The sequence below is a fragment of the Sinocyclocheilus grahami genome, unplaced genomic scaffold, assembly GCF_001515645.1.
Source record: "Sinocyclocheilus grahami isolate Dianchi unplaced genomic scaffold, SAMN03320097.WGS_v1.1 scaffold91.1, whole genome shotgun sequence".
Taxonomy (NCBI): Eukaryota; Metazoa; Chordata; class Actinopteri; order Cypriniformes; family Cyprinidae; genus Sinocyclocheilus; species Sinocyclocheilus grahami.
Genome location: NW_015505270.1, coordinates 592,102 through 602,362, shown reverse-complemented (window position 1 = coordinate 602,362; position 10,261 = coordinate 592,102). Strand labels below are relative to the sequence as shown.

Genomic DNA, 10,261 nt, shown 5'->3' with positions numbered 1-10,261 from the left:
CCCCTGCACACACACACACACACACACACACATATATATATATATATATATATATATATAAACATTTATAGACAGAGAGAGGCATACAATTTATTTCCCTATTCACTTGTTGTTTCCCCAAAATGTCTAAAAAAAAACGTGCAGTATGTCCTAGTGTCCTCTACAGAGGACATGTATGAAATTGATGTCCTGTTTTGTAGTAGAAAGGCATATTTTGTTTTGAATGCCTAAAGTTTACCTGAGACATTCATTTATGAGTAAAGAGGAAAAAGTCTATGGCTGGGTTTCATTAGGATAAAGGTTTTTTTGACTTGTGTTTTGGTGTAATACCATCATAAACCACAAGATGACGCTTCATTTATTATATGGAACAAAGACAATGTTGTTAAGAATGTTGCTGCACCTGTTGCTGATATCTTGTTTGCTTTCTCAACAGGAAAAAACCCCTTTCTTCACCCAGGAGAAGTCTGTAACTGCCACTTTAAATAAACCTTTTAGGTAAAATAGTGTCTCGTTCGCTTAACTCTTAGATGTAGTAACGTAAAAAAACAAGCAAAAGAGTTTTGAGTTGCTCTGGTTTTTAGATTTCCACCAAAGTAGCCACTTATGTTACACATTTCATCCTTGGAAAGAATTGGGTGAAGGGCTTACGTCAGAAATACAGTCAGCGTCAAATTTAACAAGGCTGCAATCACTTATCTCAGCTCTTTATGGAGGGATTTATATATATATATATATATATATATATTAGGGAATAATCTACAAATACCTGATTTTTTCTGAAATATTGTTAATCGTCATCACTCAAAATTTGAAGGAATTTTAGCTGTTGTTGGTATACCACTGTTCCACTAATATGTTTGACAAAATAACCAAGGCATTGCAACAAAAACCTTTATTTTGTGGAAAACACAGTGATCAAAGTTAGAGAACAGTAACCAATGTAGCACGAAAGAAGATTACAACTAAAATTTTGGAGGGTTACAGCTAGGCCTGTCGCAATAATCAATATATCGACTTATCGTGCAATATATGTACATGACCTCAACAATTTTTGGTGACGCAATATATCGCCCATTATATTTACATAAAAAATGTATGTCACCATGTTTTGTACATTCCACTTGCGCCTGTGTCTTTTGCAGCTTCTCGTACATAACATGGTGTAGTCATGAGATGCTAGTTCAAATTTAAAACATTTCAATCATCTGCAGATATGGTCTTGTTTAGGGATCTGTGCCTTTGTGCATACGGGCATCTGACTGCTAAGTAGTGATTGTGTTTTTCAGCAATAGTGTGCACCCTTCATTTACAGAGAAAAGAATGTCAGAAAAATCTGTAGATGGAAAAATCTCCATACAAGTTCTTTGTGCATTTTTCTTTTTTTGTACTTGCACTTTTTGATAGAAAATGTTTATTTACTATTTATTCAAGTTTTTTTAAGGTATCTAATATTTTGATACTTAATTTAAATGATCTAAATATTCTTAAAAAGTCTTTAAAATGACAATAATATTGCTTATTGCAATTATTTCTGGGGCAATATATCGCACAACAAAAAGTTGTTATCGTGACAGGTCTAGTTACAGCTGTCAGAAATTAGTAGGAATTGTAGAGGCCCCTGCTTTGAATGACTTCAGCACATCTGCGGCCACAGGATCTCACTAGTATCACTGCGTTGGTGTGATCTTGGTCCACTCTTCTTCCACTCTCTTCCATAGTTTGGTAACTGTAGTGGGTTTCTTAGCCGTAACTTTGTCGCCAAGGACTTTCCAGAAATTTTCAGTCGGGATTAGATCAGGACTGTGGGCCCGCCATTTCATTATTTCAATGTTCTTGGCTTCAAGGAACTGCTTTATCCGTTTTGCAGTGTGATGGGGGCATTGTCTTGCATGAAAATTGCAGGCTGATTGGGAGATGCTTGCAGGGAAGGTACCGCATGTTGCTGAAAGAGGTTCTGATAAACATTTGCATTCACTCTGCCATGTAGCTGTATAAGAGGCGCAAAACATCCCCCAAACCATGGGATTTCCTCCTCCACCTTTCACTGACTTCTTTATGCACTTGGGCTTCAGTCTTTCCCCAGTTTGATGCCAAACAAAATGCTTCCCATCAGACCCAAATAAATAAAAAAGCAAAGGTTAGTCTAGCCTTTTGATTCTTTCTGCTGATGAGAGGCGAACACTACAGAGTGAGCTTTCAGTCCGATTTCTCTTAAACGTGCCGAGACCGATCCTTACTCTGGTAAATGCCTGGCAGAATATTTAAGCTTTTGATTTCCATACAGTGAAAATGGACAGGGATTTACTCCATAAAGTGTTTTAAGTGGATGGTGACGAAGCTTTAGAAAGGATGCACAGCACCACAACAGTATAATAAAGCTGTACTAACACATCTCATTGACAGGAAAAGTGCTCCATGGGATACTTCAGATGAAACTCAAATACAATGTTCAGCTCAGCAAGAGGAAGAGGAGGCCCAGAATCACCAGCATTGTGAAGAGGATGAGATAATTTGTCCAGGTATGTGACCAAAGTTAGTGACTAAAGTGCCCTTCAGTTGATAATGGAACATTTTCCTCTGGTACAAATGTAATTTAGTTAATTGTTCTTGATACAGAGACTCAGATGACTCAAAACAGCACACCAGAACTAATGGTGACCAGTCCTGCTCAGGTACAGTAGCGCCATACAACTCTGCTCCAATCCAGAGGCAGCATCCTACAAGGAACCTCACACAATAGACCATATAGACTGAATTTCAATAGGACCTTATAATTTTAAGTGAGCTTCCATCATTCACAGCCCCAGTCTCGTGCGGACAGTGAGGTGATGGAGGTAGAGGAGGGAGGAGGTGCTCCTGTCGTAGAAGAGGAGATGATGGAGCAAGAGAGTGGTCCAGCAGAGGCAGCTCCTCTTCACATTAAGAGGCTGGAATGCCCCATGTGCTCCCAACTCTTCCCCCTCGGCAGGATCGAGGTGCACGCAGCTTTATGTAATGGCGAAACAGACCACCAGGAAGAGCAATCGCAAGGTTAGCTCTCTTAATAGCACTTTTTTAACTTTTCAGTATGCAACTAGATGTAAGAAAGACGACCAGTCAAATTCAGTATGTAAATATTATGTCGCCAACATGGCTGTTAATCGTCTCTGAGATATTTGTGGAATAGGTCAAGAAATTAGCGAAGTGAAATATTTTGGGTTATTGCAGTTGTTGCCCGAAGGAAAGGGACCAGAAGAAATTTGACCGAGGAAACTCCGCGATCTGGCAAGTAGGTACAACAAACATTCAAACATTGAAAGATTATTAAACATGTTGAGGATAAATTAAAATAGTGTCATAAAAAACCTGATACATTTTAATTGAATTTTCTTTGCAGATCAACACAGATGGAGAAGTGGAGTTTCCAGGAGTATCCAGAGCATGTCACTTTGTGCATCGAAAAGAAAGACTCAAGAGCTAATCAGGTAACATCATTTTTAAGTGTCAACTTTCTCTGAGAGGGTTTGTATTGTGTTTGTATCAAGTGTCAACAACATAGTGCTTTTGTAGGAAAACGGCCTGCTTTCTGCTCTGGACCGGACAGAACGGAGACCATCTGGTGTGTGATCTTTTTCTCATTTCTAGTGTTTATGTCAATAAAGCTTGATCGATGAGGTCTTTTATTACATGCAGTTCTTTACTCACAGGCACTGATGAACCTGGTCCATCTGATGTTTCTACAACAAGCAACTGGTACAATTCCAATATTGCTTGCTAAACATGTTGAATGTGCATATGCCTTTACATTTATCCAAATCGGCATTAATTATTACATGAATGGTTCCCCAGTGGCCCTGCCGATCCTGTGGTGATGGGGACTTCTGAAAGTGTAGACTGCTCAGCGATGACTTCCTGTACCAGTAACGCCTTCACTCCTCAGTCAGAGAACACTGACTGCCTTATTGACTCCACTAAGAACAGCCAAAGACTCTCAAGAAAGAGAAAATTCAAAAGATAGTGTCACTGTCAACGTGCTTTTAGTAACACTTGTGTCTGTGCTTTTCAATGCCTCCCCATTTGTATGACTTTTTATGAAAAACAAATGCACAAATGTATCTATTTAAGTCTTTGTTGTCATATAAAAGTCTATTAAAAGATACTGCCACCTCATGACGTTTCTGTTAAATGTCTAATTTGATATTTCTATCTAGCGATCGTTTGTGGGGGGGGGGGTTCTCCAAGGTGCAGTCACAGTTACCATTGCTTGGTGAATTTCACATTTTGATCAGGAGTTTTACATGAGGTGAGTTTTCCCCACGCAGATGAACTACAGGTTAACTAGAAATACTTAAGCCACATGGAATAAAGTAATGCAATATTAATATGCTGATCTGGTTTCTGTTTAGTAGGCAAGTTTGGGATCAGCCATGTCAGATTTGTATGTAGTCATTTGTGTGGTGATAGCACCACCTTGTGGAAGTTGTGTATTGCAGCTCTTCATTGTAATTTGTCTCGGATGATATTTACTTGGAAGAAGAGAGGCCATCCAGCGGCCAGCCTGATTATTGAATACTCCTTGTTTTGTTTTTTTTTTACCTCATTTGGCTCATAAAGAGTCATGGTTCGCATTCTGTGCTGTGAGCATAATAACATCATTCTTACATATTTAGCAAAAATAGGAGGGGGGGGGGGGTTGTCTACTTGAAATTGTTGTGGAAACTGACATTTTTTCATGATTCTTTGATGAATGGGAATTTCAAAAGAACAGCATTTATTTAAACTATGTTTTTACTGTCACTTTTGATCAATTTATTCCACCAGTGCTGAATAAACTTAACTGACCACATTATATATATGAAGATTTAATTTGCAAAAACCGATAAACGCCACTTTTTAAAAAAAAAACTTAGCTGATTGCCGTGCATTATTCTCCACATATAGCGTGATCTGATTCTGAACCCTAACATGTTTGGTCAAAAAAGCCGATTTTGTCCACTTTCAAGGCATCGCGAGTTCACGTTTTATTGCAGAAGCCGACAAGCGCCCTTGTTTTTGAACAGAAGCCGATAAGTCAATTTAAGCGAATCAGCGCGCTGTATTCAGGTCAGGTGACAAGGCTACTTTCACTTTGAAAAGTCGTGCTATCTGAGAGAAATTTCAGCTGACTAAAACTGATGGAGGATGGATCATTTCGACGAACTTGATGAACCTGTGATATCTTCAGGGCGAAAAAGGAAAATAAAAGCTGAAACGTTTTCACGGAACCTTGCAAAAGCAGCGCGTTACAATGGTGAGGGAAAAGCTCCGTGTATTGCGTGTAAATGAATCCCATCCGTACAGTTTATGATCACAACAACGTTTGTCAGGCATCTATATTGTCATCTGAGGAGATTACAAAGATTAAACGAGTGGTTTTTTTTTTAACTCGAAAACATAAAATGTGGAGTTGTCTGCTTTTGCCAAAAAACGACTGTTGGAGTTATCTGCTTTTACTATAAAAATTTAAAAATAAAAAAAACTTTTAATATGTATTAAAAAATCATACTTTCAATGAACTTTAATTTGGTAAATTACCTGTATTTGTTTAAGTTATTATTACTTAATCAAAACAACCCAACTGCAGTTTGATTGATATTACATGGAATGCGCAATAAAAAAACGTGATTTCTGAAAAATAAGTTATCGGTTTTTGCAAATGAGCTCTTCATATATATATATATATATAAATATATATATAAACAGCAACAATTTTATATACGTGTTGAGTGGTTTATAAATATATAGCGCTTGAAAGTGGCTTTCTGTATGCGTCTGTGTCACGTGACTCCTTAAAACAAATGACAAGAGCAAAGATGATGATTGAATTGGTCTGTCTTGCTGCTTTGCCCCTGCACGTGTGTAAATCATGGTGCAAATGTGCTGGAAGAAAAGAAAGGATATGGAGGGAAACACGAGGAATGCATGTCACAGTGAGGGGGTGTGGGTGACGTCTCTCTGCGGGACAGTTCTCATTGAAACTGTGACCCAGTTATGTAGGGATTCATGAGAATGTCCTGAAGTATGGACAAAAAAAACATTTTTGTGGACCCAGTATCTGTAAATGACAATAAAAAGTTGGGGCCAAATGTAAAACCATTTAAAAGGTCCAATTTATTTTAAGTTTTTTAATAGTTGATGCATTAGTTCTCACAAGCTAACAGAACATGTATATAGCATTTCATCTATATTCAAGTCAAGGTAAAATCTACAAATGTTCATTGTTAATGTTCATTCATAAAACATTCATGTGCACTTTAATCCTCTTTTGTAAAACTGGCATACAAGTAAAGTAAACAACGTTTTTTTGAAATTGTAAAAATGCAGAAAGTTTTCTGTGAGGGGTAGGGGTGGGTTTAGGTTAAAAAGTATATAACTATCTGTATATAAAAACAATAGAAGTCTATGTAATGTCCCCATTTGGATAGCTAAGTAAACGTGTGTGTGTGTGTGCGTGCGCGTTTTTGTGACATACATTTGTATAATGACAAAGGTATGACATAGGTATTACAAGGAGAAGGTGACTTTTCAGGACATTACCCCATGTCCCCACTTTTCAAAACGCTTATGAATCACACAGAATGGAGTGTATTGAAAATCTGAAATGGCACAAAGTTTCCTGTGAGGGGTAGGGTTGGTGTAGGGCAATAGAATATACGGTCTGTACAGTAGAAAAACCCTTACGCCTATGGGATGTCCCCACTTTTCACAAAAACAAACCTGTGTGTGTGTGGGTGTGTGGGTGTGTGGGTGTGTGCATGTTTATGTGGTTTATGAGGACACAAATTTGTATAATAACATGGGTATGACATAGGTATTACAACTAGAAGGTGATTTATGAGGACATTTTCAGTGTTCCCGTAATTCAAAAGGCTTATAAATAATTCAGAATTCGTTTTTTTGAAAATCTAAACATGCAGAAAGTTTCCTGTGAGGGGTAGGGTTGGTGTAGGGCAATAGAAAATACGGTTTGTACAGTATAAAAACCATTACGCCTGTGGAGAGTCCCCATAAACCATAAAAACAAACCTGTGTGTGTGTTTGTGTGTGTGTTAGTTTGTCATCAGGGTAAAGTTGGCGTGATTCACAGCTCTAAGCACAAGCATCATAGGTATATTACATCACCTAACATGCTTTGAAAAAGCTCAGGTTGGTGAATGTGATATTGTGTTTTATTCTGAATAATGCAGAAACAATGGCTTTTGTGTTGTTAAATTTGGAATGGATTTTAGTTTTAGCTTAAAGGATTTAATTTTTAAGCAATAAGACAGATGAACTTTATGTACTCCTGAAGAGAAATTCAAAGTGAAACAAGTCCAGTTCTGTTTCATTGACAAACTAGACTATCAGCCCAGCACACTTCTGCATACTGTTTGGCAGTAACCCAGAATCCCTTTGGCCTGCAGCCTCTAGGGCTTCTTCCTCTGACTTGTGGGAACTGATAAAAATAAGGAAGCTCATGAGTTGTTCATACTGAGCAGTATTTCTTGCAAGATTGCAAACTAAAACACAAAGTGTCATATTTCATATTTCATTGCCAAGAGAGTGTTGAAAGGAAAACTGATGCAGTATATATGTTGATATTTAAGCTATCTGGTTTCAGGATGCCACAAACTTCCTGAGAAGCTTGGTTTTCCAGCATGCAGGTCAAGGTCAGTTTTAAAATAAATTAAAGTAGCTTTAACTCGAAAGTACCATCGCTATGTTGTTTTGTTTTGTTGTTAAATATAGATTAAATGTAATTTGTTGAATGTAAGAGTGCTTTTCTGACCCACTTTTTTATATATAATTCCATTATTACTTCTATTGTCTTTGAAATATGTGTGCTACCAAAATGTACTGACGTTTGTCAATTTTTGACATTTATGAAGAATAATTCAAGAATATACTCTAATGTAATTTCTATTGAAACTTGTATGTCATATTTTTTGAAATGACACATTTGTAATGATTAAGTTGCAATTTAGTACATTTGAAATATATGTTAACTTTAAATGTAATATTGAATAACCCTACAGTTACACACAATATCAAGTACTTTACATGTGCTTTAGTATGTAGCACCACAAAAGTTTATTAAAGCACGATGATTTAAAATGTACTTTTAACTTCTAAAGCTATTAATTTCACATCATTACAAATTTTAATGTAATTTAATGAAAGTGTACTCTCTTTAAGTGGCCTTTTATTTCATGAATATTATTTAATCTGCAAGTACAGTGCATTTGAAGTGCATATTCAAAACAATTAAGCATGCTTTTTTCTCAAGGTAGGTATATTTCACTTCTAGAAATTGTTAGTACCAGTTCCAAATCAGCACAATTTTCAAGTCAGTTTTAGAGCACTTTACAAATACATTTTAGTGCAGTATTGAGAGAATGTTGAATGTCTAAGCACTTCTCAACTTTCTTATCTCGTAGACATTTAGGGATAAATCGACTGGCAAGAATGGGATTCAAATCCACACATGCAGAGTTTAGCACTTACAAAAAAATGTGTAACAGCACCCCTTTGAGGTCTTTTAGACACAGTGTGAGGACGAGTGCTCCAGCTTCCTGGATAAGATCACTTCCAGAATGAAAATTCTGTCATCATTTACTCACCCTCCACTTGTTCCAAACCTGTTTGTGTTTCTTTCTTTTGTTGAACACAAAAGAAGATATTTTGGAAAACGTTGGTGGGCACCACTGACTTCTATAGTATTTTTTTTCCTACTATGGAAGTCAATGGTGCCCATCAACTGATTAGGGATGTTGAATAAGGTCATGTAGAATAAGGCATTAATATGTGCTTAATTAGTACTAATAAATGGCTAATATTCTAGTAATATGCATGCTAATAAGCAACTAGTTAAGAGACCCTCAAATAAAGTGTTACCAACAGTGTTGGGGTAATGCATTACAAGTAACGCGAGTTACGTAATCAGATTACTTTTTTTAAGTAACTAGTAAAGTAACGCATTACTTTTTCATTTAGAAGGAAATATCTGAGTTACTTTTTCAAATAAGTAACTCCAGTTACTTTGTTTCCATGTATTGACTGACAGCTCTGGGGTTGCCATGTTGAGAGAAATCAGGAGTGAGTGCAGAGCGTTGTGTGTGAACATGATCGTACTGTAGTTCTAGACTAAATATGAACATGTGTTTACTCCTCTCACCTGCACAAAAACAGATTTAGTATTCCTCAAAATGAATAAAAACAGTCAAATGCAAACTCAGAATATTATACAAACCTGCAATAATGAAATATGTTAAATAAGACAAATATCATTTATGTATTTAATCCCATTTTATTAACCAATGTCTTTGCTACTGACCTTCGATGATCCAATTTAACCATACTAATAATCAAAAATGACACATTTGTGTTTGATTTTAGTTATTGCTGAATAGTGTTGAACTTTCTTCTCCTGCGTCATATTCTTCATGCGATTTGTTTGCGCTGCGCCCTCTACTGTACAGACGTGAATTTACATTTCCTTCAGCCTGAGGCGTATTCATTTCACTTTTCTCATGAAAAGGCTTTTATGTTTGTAAAAGATGAACTTTTTTATATTAAAAACAAACAAGCAAGCCCTGCCCAGATTTAAAAAGTAACTCAAAAGTAACGTAACGCATTACTTTCCATAAAAAGTAACTAAGTAACGTAATAAGTTACTTTTTTAGGGAGTAACGCAATATTGTAATGCATTACTTTTAAAAGTAACTTTCCCCAACACTGGTTACCAATACCCTTAACATAATTAGTGGGGAAATTAAGGTTTGTAAATAGAAAAACTATATCCAGTTGCTTCATATGCACCAGATATTCTACAACAGCCCGGAAGAATAAAAATGCAAGAGTGAGTTAAAGTATGGTGACCCATACTCGGAATTAGTGCTCTGCATTTAACCCATCCAAAGTGTGTGCGCGCACACACACACACGGGGGGTCAGTGCCTTGCTCAAGGGTGCCTCAGTCGTGGCATTGAAGGTTGGAGAGAGCGCTGTACATTCACTCCCCCCACCTACAATCCCTGCTGGTACAAGACTCGAACCCACAACCTTTGGGTTACGAGTCCGACTCTCTAACCATTAGGCCACGACTTCCCCTTTTTGCAATGGTGGTGTGACCTCCTGCTGTCACATGTCATCTCAGGACTGATGGGGGACATTTGTTCTGCACATGCCTCCAACTATGGGAAAGAATCAAATTCTCAATAGTGTTTGCAATCAATATTGTAAAGCTTGTATTTGTCTGTTGC

At 37.0% G+C, this 10,261-nt stretch overlaps 1 protein-coding gene across 3 annotated transcripts in view; it reads left to right on the top strand.

Moving 5' to 3' along the window:
* LOC107587199 (BRCA1-A complex subunit RAP80-like) overlaps nt 1-4,240 on the top strand; it is a 17,392-nt gene extending 13,152 nt beyond the window's left edge. For 2 of the 3 annotated variants that reach the window (XM_016274874.1, XM_016274873.1), the window contains exons 11-19: nt 437-498; nt 2,407-2,522; nt 2,620-2,675; nt 2,805-3,033; nt 3,211-3,271; nt 3,380-3,467; nt 3,553-3,601; nt 3,690-3,735; nt 3,832-4,238. In XM_016274874.1, coding sequence (XP_016130360.1) covers nt 437-498; nt 2,407-2,522; nt 2,620-2,675; nt 2,805-3,033; nt 3,211-3,271; nt 3,380-3,467; nt 3,553-3,601; nt 3,690-3,735; nt 3,832-4,000 — 876 coding nt within the window. In that variant the 3' untranslated portion in view covers nt 4,001-4,238. Of the gene's footprint in view, nt 1-436; nt 499-2,406; nt 2,523-2,619; nt 2,676-2,804; nt 3,034-3,210; nt 3,272-3,379; nt 3,468-3,552; nt 3,602-3,689; nt 3,736-3,831 lie in introns of all 3 variants that reach the window. The other variant, XM_016274875.1, reaches the window with a different exon arrangement.
* Nucleotides 4,241-10,261: the final 6,021 nt, after the last annotated feature.